The sequence below is a fragment of the Chelonoidis abingdonii genome, chromosome 1, assembly GCF_003597395.2.
Source record: "Chelonoidis abingdonii isolate Lonesome George chromosome 1, CheloAbing_2.0, whole genome shotgun sequence".
Taxonomy (NCBI): domain Eukaryota; kingdom Metazoa; phylum Chordata; order Testudines; family Testudinidae; genus Chelonoidis; species Chelonoidis abingdonii.
This window is the reverse complement of record NC_133769.1, coordinates 56,966,927-56,985,545: the sequence shown is the minus strand read 5'-3', so window position 1 is coordinate 56,985,545 and position 18,619 is coordinate 56,966,927. Positions and strand designations below refer to the sequence as shown.

The window sequence follows — 18,619 nt, the reverse complement described above, 5'->3', positions numbered from 1 at the left end:
AGTCTGTCAGTTTGTGAGGGCAGATGAATGAAATGAGCCCCTAACCTTGAGAGGACTTAGAAGCCTGTCCCTACTTTGAAGGAGGTAGTTATCTGACCATGACAAGAATATAAATTACAATGCTCTCATGATAAAAGATAAGCTTCCGAGTATGTCTTTTGATTTGTGTTGAGCCTAGTGTAGAGACCCATGGAAGCCATGAGATCCTACACTTGCACAGATGATTGCACAATCTTCATGGACTAGTTCATTAAGAATATGAGGTTTATTATGGTGAAACTCTAGACTAGAGCTGGTAGAGAAACATTTAAAAAAAATCATTAAAAAGCTTCTCAGGTCCAGGACACTGCTATCTCTGATTTCAACTGAAAGGAAATGAAGGACTGTCTCGAAAGATCACAGCTAGGCTCCCAAAAACAAATGAAGAAACCTGAAAATGTTTCATGAAACACAACAGATATTTTCTGTTCAGGACTTCCCTCGACATCATTGCAAGTATAAGGAAAACTGACTTTTTAATGAAAAAATGCACAAACTTCAACTCGTGTGTGTCTAGGAAGACTATACATTCACCTCCTAAACCATTCATTCATTCATTCAGAATCAGCAAATTATAATAGTTGAAATGTTTAGTGCGTGAAATGCCTGGCAAGCCCTGTAATTCAAAACCAAGCTAAAGGTTTACTTGTAAGTTGGAAAAGGGATTGCTCGAGCTCTGCAGTTCATTGAAACTTGTCCATCTGTAGATTCCTCAGGGTAGATGGTATCAATGGGTTGCTCCTCAAAAACTGGGCCATATCCTTTTCCATCCTCTGAAATAAAAATATAGGTTCACAATTAATAGATGTTGAGAAAGTAAATCTTATGTATGGCCATATTGAGTCAAACCAAAGGTCCATCTAGCTCAGTATCTTGTCTTCCGATAGTGGCCCACGCCAGGTGTTTCAGAGGGAATGAACAGAACAGATAATCATCAAGTGGCCTCCCTCCCCCATTGCCCATTCCCAGCTTCTGACAAACAAAGGCTAGGGACTCCATCTCTACCAATCCTGGCTAATAGCCACTGATGGACCTATCCTCCATGAATGTATCTAGTTATTTTTTGAACCCTGTTATAGTCTCGGCCTTCACAACGTCCTTGGGCAAAGAGTTCCACAGGTTCACTGCGCATAGCGTGAAGAAATACTTCCTTTTGTTTATTTTAAACCTCCTGCCTACTAATTTCATTTGGTGACCCCTAGTTCTTGTATTATGAGAAGGAATAAGTAACACTTTCTTATTCACTTTCTCCACACTAGTCATGATTTTATAGGCATCATATCCCCCCTTAGTCATCTCTTTTTCAAGCTGAAAAGTTCCAGTCTTATTAATCTATCTTGAACGAATTTGTATCATCCACACCTATTCATTTTGTATGGATTTTCATTAAGAAACAAACAAACAATAAAAAATACAAAAGACACACCCTCTATAACATGCTGTGTGTGTGGATGCTGTTGGTTTGTTAGCCCTGCAAAATGAAGTTCTGCATGCATCAAAAAAACAAGCACAATATGAACATCAGTGCTGGCTTCCTTTTACCACTCTTCTCTGGGTTATTCTTGCCCTGGGGTGAGGGAGAAGGTAATTTACATTTCATTTCCATTCATTTCTTACCCTCTCTGCTGACATTACCAACTAGGGTGACAATTAGTGCCAGGTCTGATGGAAGTATGTGTCATTTGGACATGTCTACCAGGAATGCATTTGAGACCAAACTCATCTGACACAGGCCAACATACTTCCAGCACTGATAGTGAGGACATGTCAGCTGCGACAAATACAAACAAGTGAGCTAAAGCTGAATAGTCCCTTTTCCCATGACCTACTGAACACCAAGATTTTTGTATTTATGGAATCAGTCTTTACTTTACGGATAAAAGACTAATATGAAAGAGAATGAAGCTGCGCCTTCCTCTCCAAATCAAACTGTTCTCCTTTTATTCAGGCCTCTTGGAAAAGAAAAATGATGTAAGATGCTGCAGGCAAAGGTAAATTTATCATTGTATATTCAATTAAATCCCAAAAAAGCTATGTTAAAAGAAAGTTAAAGTTGATGCGACAGGTATTGCTTACATTCATGCTTGCAATGAAAAGACTCACAAGTTAGGAAATTCCAGAATTAAGGTTCTCTGAGCAATTCACAGTTTTAAATAGCTTTGCCCACCCCCATGCCGTCCTCCTTCTGAGCTCCTGACCTCTTCCCCTTGCTCTCTCTCTCTTCCCCTCCTTGCTCCCTGCATTCAAGTCAGGCTGCTTTCTCCCTCCTTCTCCACATTGCCAGGGGCACCAGCAGGGGCTCTTCGTTTTGGTGACTGTTGACTCAGTGGTCCCCAGCTGCTGGGAAGAGCAATGGCAGGGAATTTCCTGTCTAGTTCCTGGAGCCCTAGGATGTAGCATGCGCAAGACAGTCTGCAGTATGTGCATGTAGCTGCTGTGGGGGGAGAGCATGCTCAGTGCAGGTGGAATGTTAAGAGATTTTAACTGACAAACTCTAATAAGTCTCTACTGAACAAATGAGAACAAAAGCTGCAAGCCAGATACCAGAGCCATCTCCCGACCAAACAAAGTTCTTGCTCCAGAGCATGGAGGTGCTACAGCTTCTCTAATAAATGAGAAAACTGAATATCAGCTATTTCATTCATAGAACCTAGCCTCATCAGCCACACCATCAGGAGCTCGTTCACCTGCACATCTACCCATGTGATATATGCCACCATGTGCCCCTCTGCCATGTACATTGGCCAATCCGGACAGTCTCTAAGCAAAAGAATAAGTAAATTATATTTCAAATTTGAGTAAGTTATATGATTTCATTCTTCCTATTTGAGGCACTCTGTGCCAAATTCTAAAGTTGAGGGGTAGGATATTCAAAAGTGCTGAAATGTCTGAGGGGCCCCATCGAAAAGTCACAGGGATGTGTGTGCTTAAGTAACTTAGGCACAATTGAAAACATTTCTGCCATGCTTTGCGAGTAGTGCCGCATCCCTGCATGGCAGCTCCTGGGGCTGGCCAACTGCAAGCTGCGGCCATGGTGAAAGGCAGCAGCAAAACAGTTGGGAGCTGAAGGGAGAGCTGCTGCTTTTGCTGCTGCCTCTCCTCACTGAGCTAACTTCTCAGAGCTGCAGGAAGGGGCTGCTGAGCATAAGAGGTGGCGTGCTGGGGTGTGGAGGGGGGCCTTTAAATTGTGCCTCTCACAGTCAGTAGATACCAGTTGTCTATGTTACAGCATAAGATGGTCTATTTATGTAGTTTAATAATACATGAAATTTAAATAGTAGTATGCTGTAAAAGTAAAGAGAAAGGAAACCATTCTTCAGCTGCTTTGGCCATCTTTCCAGTTCTCCTCCGCTTCTGTGACAAGTCTCTCTCCTTCTTACCTGGATGTTGTTATAAATGAATTTGCACGACCACGCTGCAGCATACAGTACCTCTTTGGACCTGCTGCCAGTCGAAGCAATGGAAATTTGTCACTGACTTCAAGTAGAACAGGATCAAGCTTTTTATCAGTATCTCGGATAGTTTTCTACTAGTTTTCTAATAAAAATATTGGTCCAACAATGTGGGAATTAGGAACAACAAAAATACCATCTGTGTATTATTGGACTTTTTGTGGTCTTATGGAAACACATAATTTTTATCAACCTATAACGGTGTGAATAGTAAATGCTGTGCACCAGCAGAGAGTGATCCTCTATCTATACACAGATTAACACATCCCCAGAAGTAGTTATGCCCTTTGCATTACTCAGCTAGTGTTAAGGGGTCATAATCCAGCCACAAATCAGCAGCAGAGAATTCCCCCGTCTTAAAAGGATCATCCTACTGGTATCTATGCAACACCCTGGTGGTGCATCTAAGTGCAGTTGGGCCTTGAACCTCTGCAACCCCATCTCCCTATATAGGGGCCATTTGTCAGGGGTGTGGTCAAGCATCACTCCGCTTCAGTTGTAACGCTTTTGCCGATCAGAGGGCAACAACAAGGGCCAGGTTCAGTATCCGGGGGTTCTGTTTCAATAACACAATGCAAAACCGGCTCGAGCCCCCAACCAGTGACCTGGGACAATTACATGCCACCCCCCTGGGCGCCTCTAAGAGGCAATACTTTCCCTCTCGCAAGCACAGAGTTTGAGCGTAGCAAAAGCCTTTTAATAAACGAGGGAAACAATGCGGCATTATGTTGGGGAAACACTACAAACAGGATTCATAACATGAACCATGAGCAAAAGACCCACCCCTAAGTAAGTTTGGCAGTGTCCTTTTCCCATCAGGGTCTTAAGTCCAGCAACCCAACAGTCACCCCCGCCCACACAGTTTCTGACCTTGGTCAGTTCAGCCCCAGAGTGGTTCTGGCGTCCAACAACCCAAAAGTCACCCTTCCCACAGTTTCTGTCCTTGGTCAGTGCAGCGCCCAGAGGTCAGAAGTTTATCTGCAGAGTTTAACTCCTAGCCTGGGTGGAAGTGGGGGTAGATATGGGGGGAATCTTACATATGCCACTGACATGTTGATGGCTGATTGCCACGCCTCTCCGTGGGGTTCTGCTACAGTCTTCACCACAAGCTGCGCCTCTCCACCAGCCATCCTGCTTGCCGCTCCTCTCCACTATAGCTGCGACTCTCCACTATCCTCTCCTCACCGCTAGCCATCCTGCAAGCCACTCACCAATTTGTCTTTAGGCCTCACCCCTACTTAACATGCTCTCAGTGATTTCAGCTCTTAGTAACTTCAGCTCTCAGTGATTTCATCTGTTAGCAGAGGGCCTCAGTGCTGGCACACTCAGAACCACTAGCACAAAGTAGGTCTAATGCTTCGACCTAGGAATTAGTGATTTCAGCGCTGCAGCACCTAACAAGACTTCCGAGTCAAAATTAGCTCTAATATTACACTGCAGAGAGAGGAGGAGCCAAAGTGGTGTTCGGGGCCCTCAGAAGGGGTCCATACTACCAGGTACACATAGCTGTCCCAGTCTCTCTCAGTTCACTGGGCATTGGAACCCATGTCCCTTGCCTAGTGAATGCTACTTAGCTGAGGGTGAGTCCCTCTGTCATAAAATGCCAAGTACAGTTCTACTGTCCTTGATTCACCTCACCAGGATAACACTTTATTACTCCTGCCCCAATAACAAAGAGACTGGGGATCCCACAGCAGCCAATGTGACCATTTGAGCAAGCAGTCCATCATGCTAGGCAGGGTGGTTGTGCCCATGCAAACGAGATCAGCCCCTAAAGTTCTTTTCCAAAGCTCACTATCAGATGTCAGGGTAGAGCTCATTCTGACTCTGCTTACACACCAATCCTCTACAGGCTGAAGACCCCGAATCACTGATGTAATTTAGAGTTGCTGGCAACAGCTCTGCGGGGTGTAGAGCCGGCTCTCAAAATATGAGAGCTGGAACCAGCTGTCTGAAGCATGCCCCTGCACCATCCACTCCCCACACTAAGCAGAGCTCTGGAACAGATAAGGATATGCCCCACAGAAGATGCAATTACAGTTCACAGCTGTGGCATCTTAGATACCACAATGTGATGTGTATGCCTAACTGGTTACTTTTAATGATGCCATAATGTGGTGAGTAAAGTTCAAAATTCTCTCTAACCTTTTCTAAATCTGCAAATAATATTTTAAAAGGCTTAACTGGTATTTCCTATCCTTATAATCAAGACTACCACTAGAAAAGATAACTTCAAGTAAAAGGCAAAACAAATAAAAAGTTTAACTGTGTCCCCTGTAGATCTGCTTTTCAATTTTTATTTCCATTTTTTCTTCCCATCAGTTTCTTATACCAGGAGCAAATTTCTTTACCTCAGTATTTGTTTAGTTACATAATTCCTGCTCTCATTAATTACATTTGCTGTTTCCAGATTTAAAGATTCAGGGCCATATTCATCCCTGCTGTAATTACATTGACTTTCATTTACTTATGCTAGACTTGAATTTGTTATAATCTTTAATAGATAAAGCAGACAAATTCTGACCTGATTTACATCCTGTGGAATGAATTACTGAAATTCCTGAAACTTCAATGAATTCAGTAGGATTATGTAGTGGGGCAGATCACACCACCAGCCAGGAAGCGGTTAAAGAACTTCTGCGGGCACAATCAGCCCAACCTGGCGTACATGTGAGGCTTGTCAAACCTGAAGCGGGTGATTCTTCAAAATGGAAGATCCAAACCCACTCCAGAATGGCACTTTGGAATGAGCAGAACTAGAACACAGAGCTCTTTAGTTCCAGAGAGCAAGGGCTACTTACTGGACCCAGCAGAGAAGGAAATAGACATAGGGAAAGGTGATAGAAAGACTTCATTGTTCTGGCCACAAAATAGAAACTAAAATGAAAGTGAAGCTCTGCACTGAGGTCAGAAAGCCTAACCATTTAAAAGGGCAGGACATCACATTCCTCCACTCGTTTAAAATACTTTCCAAATACATACACATTGTCATTTACATGGTTACCGAAAACACTGTATCAGCACTTCTCAACCAGGTCAGGGCAACACTGGGTGCCTGAGCTTACCTGATGAAATGGCATCCCAGTGGCATTTTTGTGGGGTTAACTTGTGAAAGTTGTAGAACAGGAAAGTCAAATGTAAGTACTGCATTTTAAAGAAGATTTTAAAATATGCTAAGTTTTCAGAGTAAGATTCATTGATAAGTTTACAGTTCTTCATTGAAAAACACACCAATTAAACATTGTTACTGTTAGTAGCGGAGTTTCAGGCTGTTGCCAACTTTGCTTTCTTTTACTTCAGGGTAAGCTGAGGCTTAGTCTACATGACAGACTCAGGTCCACATCCCGAACCATTCAGTTATTGCAACCGAACTCTTGGTGCAGATGCTATGTCAATGGGATAGCTTCTCTCGTCAATACAACTACTGCCTCTCAGGGAGTGGAGTACGTACACCGAGAGAAGCTCTCCTAGCAGCATAGATGGTGTCTTCATTAAGTGCTACAGGAGTGCAGCTGCGACGCTGAAGCTCTGTATGCGTAGACAAGCCCTCAGAGTAACTCCAACAACTTCAACAATCTGGACATCCATCAGCAAAGAACTCATCTGAGACCAAATGATTTCATACATTGTAAGCCAATAAATTGCCATCACATAGCAGTGAATTTTGATCAGTCCATACATAAAGCTGCATGTGAACCAGCGACATTCAGATATTAGGCCCCAGTGACATTTTCAGTTAAGGAGTTCTTAATTATTATTATATATTATGGAGCAGAGCTGCCCGGGGGGGGGGGCAACTGGGGCAATTTGCCCCAGTCCTCGAGCTCCGCAGGGGCCCCCACGAGCATGGCTGAGACTCCCTTCCCAGTCCCACCTGGCCCCGTCTCCTCCCCTCCCCTCTCCTGGAGCCTCAGCCCATCCAGCAGTGTCCTGGACAGCTGCAGCATGGCTCCGCTGGGGCCCCTGAGCCCCGCCCCACTCAGAACCGCATGGTGAAGGGGCAGGGCTGCAAGCTCCAGGCTGAGCGGAGGGAGCTGAGCTCAGCGTGGAGCTCCCAGACCCGCCCCCTGACCACGTGGCTCTGAGCAGGGCAGAGCTCAGGCCCCGCCGGAGACACACTGCCTCTGTCGAAGCGAAGTTCCTGGATGCACTGAGGCTCCGGGTGAGAGAGAAGTTAGAGGTAAAGGGGCCAGGGTTGGGGGGGCTGGCTAAGGGGCAGGGAGTCCCAGGGACAGGGAGGGGGAAGAGGCTGGGGGTGGTGGTCAGGGGACAGGGAATGAGGGGGCTGGATCGTGGGCATTTCAGGGGTCTGTCAGGACTCAGCGAGGGGGTGATAGAGGTTGGGGCAGTCAGGGGACACGGAGCAGGGGTGGTGTCTTGGGGTGGTAGTGGAGGGTCTCTGGGGGACAGTGAGGGGGCAAGGAGCAGGATAGGTCAGGGATTCTGAGGGGGGTGGGCAGTTGGAGGGCAGGAAGTGGGTGGTGGTCGGATAGAGGCAGGGCCAGGCTGTTTGGAAGCAACAGCCTTCCCTACCCTAAAGCTCATTCAGCAGTTTGAGGCTTGCAGAAGAGCCAAGCTGTTAGCTTTTCCATTAGGGCTACCATCCCTTTCACTTCTTAAATGCCAACTTATAGTCTATATTTAATTTCAGTGCCATAGGGAGATTCATGTCAGGGGAGGGTAGCTTCATTTAAAATTAGCCACTGGGGGAGGGATCACATGAGAAGAGCAATATCCTACACCATCTACCTCCTTCCCAACCCTACCAAGGGAGACCTCCCCACTACATTTCCTGAGGCTCCAGAGGGGTTAATTCAGTGGTTCTCAAACCTTTGTACTGCTGACCCCTTTCACATAGCAAACCTGTGAGAGTGCCCCCCCCTTAAATATATAAAAAAGTGTTTTTAATTTATAAAACTATTATAAATGCTGGAGGCAAAGCAGGGTTTGAGGTGGAGGCCAACAGCTCACGGCCCCCAGTAATAATCTCGTGACCCCCTCAGGGGTCCCGACCCCCAGTCTGAGAACCCCTGGGGTGTCTAATTTTAACACCCTACGTCCATTCACATGCATGTGTTATTTTGAGCATTTCAGTTTTCACAACATAGGCTCATCCCAGATTTGAAACAAGCTCAAGTGCTCAGTTCGTGGAGTATGTACATAAGCTATACTAAAGACAAACCCATAGTAACAGTCTCCAGTTTGTGAGGGACCTCATGGAGCCAGTCTCTAGGAAACAGATAAATGCATGGAGTTAAGCCCATTAATGGCTATTAGCCAGGATGGGTAAAGAATGGTGTCCCTACCCTTTGTTTGTCAGAGGGTGGAGATGGATGGCAGGAGAGAGATCACTTGATCATTACCTGTTAGGTTCACTCCCTCTGGGGCACCTGGCATTGGCCACTGTCGGTAGACAGGATACTGGACTGGATAGACCTTTGGTCTGACCCTGTATGGCCATTCTTATATTCTAACCTAAATGAACCCAAAGTTATGGAGACAGATATGAGTCAAGGAAGCCAGCAGCGTATCAGAAATCTGGAAAAAACTCTGACTGGATGGGCTCAGGTGTTTGGTCACAACCTGAGGTGATTCAAAAAGTTTTGGATTTTTTTTTAAGCAGAATTTTTTTTTATTGTTTGTTTAAACAATCAAACACAGCAAGCAGAAGATATTTGGCTACACACTTCTGAAACCCCAAACCATATTCAGGTTATGGCAGACTAATTTCAGCTTTTCAATTAAAAAAACCACAACACATTTTGAAGGAAAGCAGATGTTGTCCGTGATTTTTTTCTGTTTTTTAAAAACCCCTAGTTTTTGATCCAGAAACAGTTTTGATGGCACATATTTGTCTAACCCTTTTAATGAGCTTTAGTGCCTTTTAGCACTAGCTGATGCTGAGAACCAGTGATACGTTGTAAAGAAGTTTTCTCAAAACTGGATTTGTGCCGAGATGTAGGTGGTTTATTTTTCCCAGGGCTGGCCATGGGGGGAGGGGGAGCAAGTGGGGCAATTTGCGTCAGGCCCCGCAGGGGGACCCCACGAGAATATAGTATTGTCATTTTTTTTTATGGAAGGGGCCCCCAAAATTGCTTTGCCCCAGGCCCCCTGAATCCTCTAGGAGGCCCTGTTATGGAGCACCAATAGCTTGCAGTTACCCAAGTGAAAATGGCCTATATTTATGTATGTTAGAATCTTTTTTTTTCCCCCCAGGAACAATAGGAACATAGAAATTGTCGTACTGGATTAAATCCTAGGTCTTTCTAGTACAGTATCCTGTCTCTGACAGTGGTCACCACCAGAAGCTTTAGAGTAAGATCCTGTGCACAGTATTCCAGATGAGGCCGCACCATTGATTATATAGATGTTATAATATTTTCTGCATTCCTTCCGCATCCTAACATATTGTTTGCTTTTTTGACTGCAGCTGCACTTTGAGCAGATGTTTTCATTGAGCTGTCTGCCATGACACCAACTAACCTTTTCTGCGTTAATAGTTAATTTAGAACCCTCTAAAATGTATAGTTTAATTTTTTCTCTCCAACATGCATTACTTTTCGTTTATTGACTAAGAATTTCATATGCCATCATCTTGCCCATTATTTAAATCTCTGAAGTTCCCCACAGTCCTCTCTAGTCCTGACTAACCTAAATAACAGCAAAATTTGCAAATTTTGCTATGTCACTGCGCACACACCTCAAACTCCTTTTCAGATAATTAAAATACTGATCAACATGAGACCTAATTCTGCACCTTGAGGTATCCCATAGTAAATTTTCATCTTGGCAAAAAATTAACAATTAATGCTATACTTTTTTTTCAGTCGCTTAGCCAATTTTTGAACCATACTTTGCCTCTCACTCCATAACTACTTAGCCTCTTGTATGGGTCAAAGGCCTTAAACTATTAACAGGTTCTCCATTATCCACTACTATAATGATACTTTCAAAGAATTCTAATGGATTAATGAGACATAATTTTCCCTTTCAGAAACTATGCTGGTTGTACTCTATCCTGACATGATTTTCTACCTGTTTTGTTATTCTGTATTTCATAGATTCATAGCTTCTAGGACTGGAAGGGACCTCAAGAGGTCATCAAGTCCGGTCCCCCACCCTCATGGCGGGACCAAATTCTGTCTAGACCATCCCTGATAGACATTTATCTAACCTACTCTTAAATATCTCCAGAGATGGAGATGCCACAACCTCCCTAGGCAATTTATTCCAATGTTTAACCACCCTGACAGTTAGGAACTTGTTCCTAGATGTCACCTAACCTCCCCTTGCTGCATTAAGCCCATTCTTCTGTTCTATCATTAGAGGCTATAGGTGTGAACAAGTTTTTCTCCTCCTCCTGATGGTACCGTTCGATACCTGAAAATGCTATCATTGTTCCCTCTCAGTCTACTCTTTTCCAGAACTAAACAACCCATTCTTTCAGCCTCCTTCTAGCTTTCATGTTCTCTAACCTTTAATCCTCCCGTCTCTTCTCTGACCTCTCCCAATTTCGCCACAGTCTTTCCTGAAAATGCAGGGCCCAGAACTGGCACCAAACCCAGTCGAAGCCTAACCAGAGTAGAGTGGAGAACAAGACTTCTCCTTGTCTTGTTTACAAACACACCTGTTTAATGCATCCCAGGCCTACCTTTTGCCTTTTGTTGCAACAGTATCACACTGTTGACTCATATTAGCTTTGTGGTCCACGATGACCCTAGATCTCTTCTGCCATACTCCTTCCTAGACAGTCTCTGCCAATTCTTATAGTTTGAAATAATTCCCTTCCTAAGGGAGCACTTTGATTTGTCTTTATTGAACTTCATCCAGTTCTTCAACCATTTCTCCAATTTGTCCACAGTCATTTGAATTTTACCGCTTCTCCGCATTGGCAATCCCTTCCAGTATTTGGTATCGTCCGGAAACTTAAATAAATGCTACTTCTTTGCCCACATCTAATCGTTGATGAATATAAATTAACAGAACCGGTCCTACAGAACCCCTGCAGAACCTCACTTGTTATTCTCTTTCCAGCAGGATTGAGAACCATTAATAACTACTCTTACGTACAGTTATCTCCAGGCCGAGTATCAATGCAACCCACCTATAGAGCCCCCATCTAGTTGTATTTGCCTATTATAATAAGATATTATCGAGACCCTATAGTGCTTACTATAAGATCAGAAGAGATACCCACATAGCCAACGTGCTTCACTCCCTGATCCACAAGATATCAGTTATCCTATCAATAGGAAGCTACCCATTGGGGACATGATTGTACAAATCCTCTGGCCATATTCCCTATCATCTACCACCTTCCAATGTGTGTGCAGAGATTTCAACTTACATTACCTGACTCCATTGTCTTCCTGGCCAGAAGTTGCAACTAACTGGGCTGTACTTTCCTGTGTGTGGTATTAGTCTCCCCTGTCTTTAATAGCGGGCCACTTATTTGGCCCATTTTCCAGTCTTTCCTGGAATCTCTCCCATCTCCAATGATTCCCAAAGATAATAGTAGAGTCATATACCGCCTCTCAATAGTCTCTTCAGTCATTTTAGGATGCATTCATCTAGGCTCTCGTGACTCGCAGGCTGATCTAAACTTTCTAAATGATTTCGCTTGTCTTTTTTTTCTTTTATACTTCCAAACCTACGCCCATTCCGGATTAAGACTTCACTATGTATAAGCATTCCGTCAGACTTCTCGTGAGACCCACACAAAGAAGCATATAGCATCCCTGCCCAATTCCAAGTTTGCCTCTTACGTGTCTTTCCTCCTCACATGCTCTTGGTTCTCCTCTTGGCCAATCTCTACGTATTGATCAATCTTCTTGCTTCCCTATTACTGTAGCTGAGTTGAGCTCATTCTTGCCTTTCCATGTCTAATCTTGCCCGCCTTCCTGTGCGTGTTGCCATATATCCTTTGTTCGATTTGTCCTAGTTTTCCATGGTTTATATGACTCTTTTTATTTTAAGAGGCATGCAAGCTTCATTGTTAGCAAGGTGGTATTTTGCACGATTTCCTCTTCGCGTCCCCAGCAGAATAGGCTTGCTTTTTGTGGCCCTTGTGTAAATGCTCTACCTCCCAAATCTGGCCTTAGCATCAAACATTAGGCTCCGGCCCCATAACATGAAACTCCCCCAAACTCATATACCAGTTGGCTCTATCTCCGCTGCCACACAGGATTTGACAGCTGCTGATGGTGACACATGAAGCCCCCAATCGTCCCTGGGGACCCCGCCAGACCCAGAAACCTGGCTCCTATGTCCATGGAAAACAATATCCTCCTCCTTTCTCTCCTTTCTTCCCCAGTTCCCTCCGGGTGACCTGCGAGTGCGGTGCAGTGGCAATTAGTACTAAACTCACTTGAATACAAAACAAAGAGGGCCGATTTTTTGTTGTTTTTTCCAACCTTCTCCTAAGCAATGCATGTCAAACCTAAGTAAAGCTACAGAACAGAATTTTCCACACCCCCCCCTTTCTGTAGCCAGACCAGAGAAAACCAAAAAGCCTCACCAGGGTTTTAAAGAAAATTACGCTATAAAAAGAAAGAAAGAATTACAGAAATCTAGCCCACTGGCATTAAGATTCCAATTACAAGCTCTTGCTCTATAGACTTCGGAATCCACAGTCTCATTAAAAACCTAGCCACACTTTGAACCAGTCCTAGCCATGACACACATGTAAATACAACTTACAATATCAACCTTTGCTTTCCTTTGTACTCACACTTTGTAACAGTAAGGATAAGCACTTGGGAGAGAAGAAAGCTGCTACTCGACCCACACCAGGCAGAACAAAAGACCCCTCTCCCAATTCCCGCCGGCGACTGTTTAAAATCCAGTTTCTATTGGTGCCTCTTGCTCAGGTTTGTTCTCTGAGTTCACCCTATCTCATGTAAACTAAAATTAACCCTTACCTATCCCTTATGACGCCGTGAATAGGTCCCTTTGAAAATGCTCAAGCGCTCCTCCGTTGTTTTTCCCCTCAGTTGATTCCCATGGCCGTTACTGTCACTCTCTGGCTACCAAAATCCGCCTCCTCGAAATCCCATTGTCATTGATTTGCTGTACTCCCATCTTTCTCGGGGTCAGCTGCTCGCGTGGCTCCAGTGGACCGCCCACAGGCATGACTGCGGCAGCTCCACCGGAGCCACGGACCAACGGACCCTCCGCAGGAATGACTGCAGCAACTCCACTGGAGCCGCGGGATCAGCGCGGAGGGTGGTAAAATGGCTGTGCGCCTAAGGCGCGAGAAACCCTAGCGCTGGTCCTGTGTCTAGGCCTGGCAATTCATTGCTTCTTAAATCATCGATTTGCTCTATCAACTCTTCTTCTGACACATCAGTCTCTGGAAGTACTTCATCTTTATTACTAGAAAAGCGCCAGGCCAGGGTAAGAATCTCCCCAACAATATCATCCAGGAGGAATGATACAAATAAATCATTTAGCATCTCAGCAATGTCTCATCTTCATTAATTGTTTCCTTTAATCCCTGATGATTCAGCTGATGCAGAATTCCTGCTTCAGATATACTTAAAGAATCTCTGCTTGTTTGTTTTTACACCGTTAGCAATTTCATCTTGGAAATCCATTTTGGCCTTGCAATTTCCCTCTTGCTTATTACTGCCAATTGTATTTTGTATTCATGTTTGTTGGCTTCACTAGGTTAAGATTTCCAAAATTTGAAAAAAAGATTTGTTTGGCTCAAATAACTTCTGAAACTTTGCCATTTAGCCATATTAGTTTTTTACTGGCTTTCTGTATGTTCAATGGCACAGAAGTCTTCGGAGAGGCTAATACATTTTTAAATCATATACTGGCCAATGGGCAGGATTTTACTTCTGATTTGGGGGCTTTATGACTAACTTCCTCATTTTATTGACATCTTTTTTTTCCTAAAGTTTAGTGTCACTGTGTCACTTTTTGGAAATCTACTTGCCTTCCTCCATGTTGAACCTAATTACACTGTCTTCACTATATCTTAGTGCAAAATAGAGTAGTAAAAACAAAACCAGCAAAAGACTGGCTTTGCATGATCATTCATTCTGTTCTCCATATGCAATAATGAAGATTTTAACAAATAAAATATTTACATACTGTTTAAATTAGTAGGCAATTATATCAACCAGACTATATATGTAACCTTGCTCCCAAACATCTTCTTCAGTAGACAAGATGATATGTAAATTATTTCTGTCTTCAGAGGGACAGCAAAGATTTAGTCTCTGCTCTATCACCAACCACCCCAATCACTTTCAACCAAGCCAATTTATTTTATCTTCAGCTAAATTAATCCTGACATGTATGTAATTTAGTTTTGAAAAACAATTTTATTCACAGATTAAGGATAATACTGATAGGGAAAATATAGCCCCCTTATCAGCCCAGAGTTTTGAACTAACCTATGCCCCTTTTCTTTACAGGCCCGAGGTCTTTGGCGAAGTGTAATGCTAAGTAAGAGTAAGGCTTTGACCTCTCCTAAAGCTGTTTATCTGTACAAGGGTCACTGGGGTATGAAGAAATCAAGGAAAGGGGAACTAAAGAGAGGGAAAAAAGGAGGGCCCATAAGGGCCAGCTCAGCTTATGGCAGCTAAAGTGTGGTAATGGCTTTTGCAAAATATAACCGCAAGGTAGGGGTTGTAGAACAGTCAAACCACCCGCGTGACTGCCAAAGAACAATAACAGGAAAAACCAAATATGGAATATAATAAGATAGCTTGCTTAGTTGCAATATTTTAGTCAAAATAAGGCAATGTATCAAATTATGTGTTTGCGGTTTTAATCTTTATAAGCTTGATAAAATTTGTAACATGTAGAGCAGCCTACCTCTTGCGGGGGGTCATTGCTGTCTCTCCCTGTATGCATATTTGTACTTGTGTGGACAATAAAGGTGCCTCAGGCTCTCTGATCTAAAATCAACCATGTGGTCGATTGTCCACAACAATACCATGCAGTAAAGCTATGATTTATAATTATACCAGCCCGTATGGTGTGTATGTGTGTGTGCACGTCCCTGTGTGCACGAGGGGGCCGAGTGGGGGAAGCTGGACGTACACTGTAAAATACTACCCTCATTATTTTTATATTTATATTTCATAGTGGGTTGCCTTTAAATTCTAATCTGAAGTTTTCCTTTGTCTGATTGTTAATCACATATATTCTGGACACTGCAACTGTTTTTTTACAGATGTTTTGACCCTGATTTTTGCCAAATACCTTAAAACATAAAACCCTTTAACTGTCCCTTTTAATTTATAACCAGGGCTAGTAGCACTCTACGATATCTCAACTCAGGGTGATGAACACAGCATAAAACCCAGCAATGCTAGATAGATACGATAATGTTATGCTAGACAGACAGAAGGAAAGATTCCGCTCCCTGCTATTCTGTTGTAAACGCAGAGTCTAATCTCAAGATTTTGGATTTACATTTCTGCAACTGAAAGTAAAACTTCGCCCAGATGTCTCCAGTCATGCTCCCAGGATGGGGGGGGTGTTAATGACTTGTGTCCAAGCTTTGGCAGCGACTACAAACATGGGAGACTGATACTGAGGTATTCCCACCACTTCCAAGGGCAACGGCATAACAAAGAGGCTATTGGCAGCATATTTTCTACCTCTCCTAATCTGATGCTGATCCACAAGGAAAAGGGCAGCGGCAGCCAATTTCTACTATTGCTGTGAAATCCAGTTATGATTATTGCTTTTATTTGTATTACAGCAGTGCCTAGGAAACCCAGTCAAGAATCAAGGCCCCTTTGTATAGCCATGCAACAAAGCCAACAGGCCCTGCCCCAGAGAGAGGATTCTTCCATTTCTATGCAGCAGAAGTGCACAACTACAGTCTCTGCACTTCCTGGAGTACTTGGACTCCTCCCCACATCATTTGATCCCTGGGGTTTCAGACATGCCAAAGGATGCAGAGAGAAACAGGGATGAGACAGAGCCATGGCCCCATCTGTATACATTTCCTCAGCCCCAGAGAGCTCTAAGGAAAAATCCTTCAGTGGGTCCTGGTGCCATTTTAAACATCTTTTCCCATGGACACAGGGCAGAAATCTATCACATAGTCATTTCAGCGCCACACTTGGGGACATCATTTCCTTTCAGATGATTTATCAGTGACTCTTTTCAATAGGTCATTCATTTGCTATAATGACTCTATGGATTAATTTCTGTCAGTAAGGGTCCTGCATTTGGGTCCACAAGTAATAAATCATGGGAGGGGTTGGGGTGAGAAATTGTTGTCCCACTGTGTAACCAATGTGATGAGGTTGTACCATCTGTGAAACTCTTAAGTCTGTTTATAAAGCAGTATTTAGTGATTTACTGAACCTACTAAGTTGTTCCGCATGCAGTTGAAGAGACAGTCTGTCCAGCAGCAAGTGAGAATACACTCAGCAAGTTTTTTTTTCCATATAAGTGAGGCAAGAAGTAATAGCTTTGGTTAGACATGAGCATCAGAGAAAGGAACAATCAGAAGGGCAAATAAAGCAGCTAGACACATGGACATTGAAAATCCATGTGCACTAAACTCCTATATATTCAATGGATTTAGGGTCCCCCTCCACATTTTTGGAATACAGAATAAATATGAAATTAAAGAATTAGAGTTAACTTAAGTTGGGTTAAGGAAATGTGTGTTGTAAAGAATGACTGCAGATGGTATTAAATGAGACAAATCTGCCTTAGAAGGAGCCAGCATGGACCTTTCCACCCCACATTCCAGTGTTTTCTAAAAAGTAAGGCCTATATGAACCCAGGAGCAACAAAAAAGCTACTGGTCAGCAGGAAGGAGAAGAGGCCTTGAGGAGAAAGGGAGGTTGTAAATCTTATCTGGAGTAAGACTGGACAAATCGGTTGTTAGCTAATTGGCTATCATATGATGTGTTTGTTGAAGGGTAAAAATCATGCTGGAGCACACCAGGACGAGATGGTTCTTCCTAACTCTGACCTGTTTAAGTACACTGATCACATACTTATGAATATTTTGTTACCGTATTCAGGGTGGTAATTACTTTTTTTACACTGTTAGGCATGTGTAGAGTATTTGTATAAAATTCCACTTGGCTTTTTGGTTTAATAAAGGAATGTCTGGCTAAATTAGTGTTTGGTAATCTCCCATATTAATTATTCCCAAATATTAATAATTCCAATGCCAAGGTTTTCCTATCTAATTAAGTTTTCATTTTTAAAAAGAGCTTTTCCTCATATGCACCACACTTAACAAATCTCCCTCGTGCCAAGGTAGCCTATGCTTCCCCAGCCTTGTATCCCCTATCTCCCAAACTCCTCCCTTTGCCCTCAGGAAAAGGCCGCTCTTGAATTGACCCTGTGCAAATATTTCCCTAAGCTTGGAGGGCTGGATGGAACTTCATTTGCAGCTCATCAACAATATTTCTTGCTCTGCTATACGGGTTGCATCAGGGTGTCATGACATGTTTTTTCCTTAACAAGGTTTAATTGCAAGACCTCTGCACTATTTCCAGCTCCTTGCAGCATGGGGAGTGGTAGAGTGGACCAAAGCCAGGGTTTTACTTGTGATAAAAGAGATACACTAACCACAAATGCTGGCTGCTAAATAACTTGAATTGTTCACATAAGTCAGGGGTCAGCAACCTTTCAGAAGTGGTGTGCCAAGTCTTCATTTATTCACTTTAATTTAAGGTGTCGCGTGCCAGTAATACATTTTAACGTTTTCAGAAGGTCTCTTTCTATAAGTCTATAATATATAACTAAACTATTGATGTATGTAAAGTAAAAAATGTTTTTAAAATGTTTAAGAAGCTTCATTTAAAATTAAATTAAAATAAAGAGCCCCTTGGACTGGTGGCCAGGACCCGGGCAGTGTGAGTGCCACTGAAAATCAGCTCACATGCCCATAGGTTGCCTACCCCTAATGTAAGTTTTTGTGTTTTTGCACGATATGGCCTTACTAGGTATTCATTGGGATCAATGCTAAAGAAAGCAGATCCTGGAGTGAATGACTAACTTCCACTCATCTGGAAGAGCTTGAGAATAAAGGGGTAGGGGATTAAATGGTTTTCAAGAAGCAGAGATTCTGTATATTTTTACATAAACAACAATATTTTTTTAAAACTGTAAGGCTGAAACTCTGGGAAATC

The 18,619-nt window shown here is 43.2% G+C and overlaps 1 protein-coding gene across 6 annotated transcripts in view; it reads right to left on the bottom strand.

Annotated features, from left to right (window-relative positions):
- The window catches only part of CNTN1 (contactin 1), a 507,922-nt gene that overhangs the window by 180,609 nt on the left and 308,694 nt on the right, over window positions 1-18,619 (bottom strand). For all 6 annotated transcript variants that reach the window (XM_075065761.1, XM_075065747.1, XM_075065743.1 and 3 more), the window contains one exon: window positions 686-812. In XM_075065761.1, the coding sequence (XP_074921862.1) occupies window positions 686-812 (127 nt within the window). The remainder of the gene's footprint in view (window positions 1-685; window positions 813-18,619) is intronic.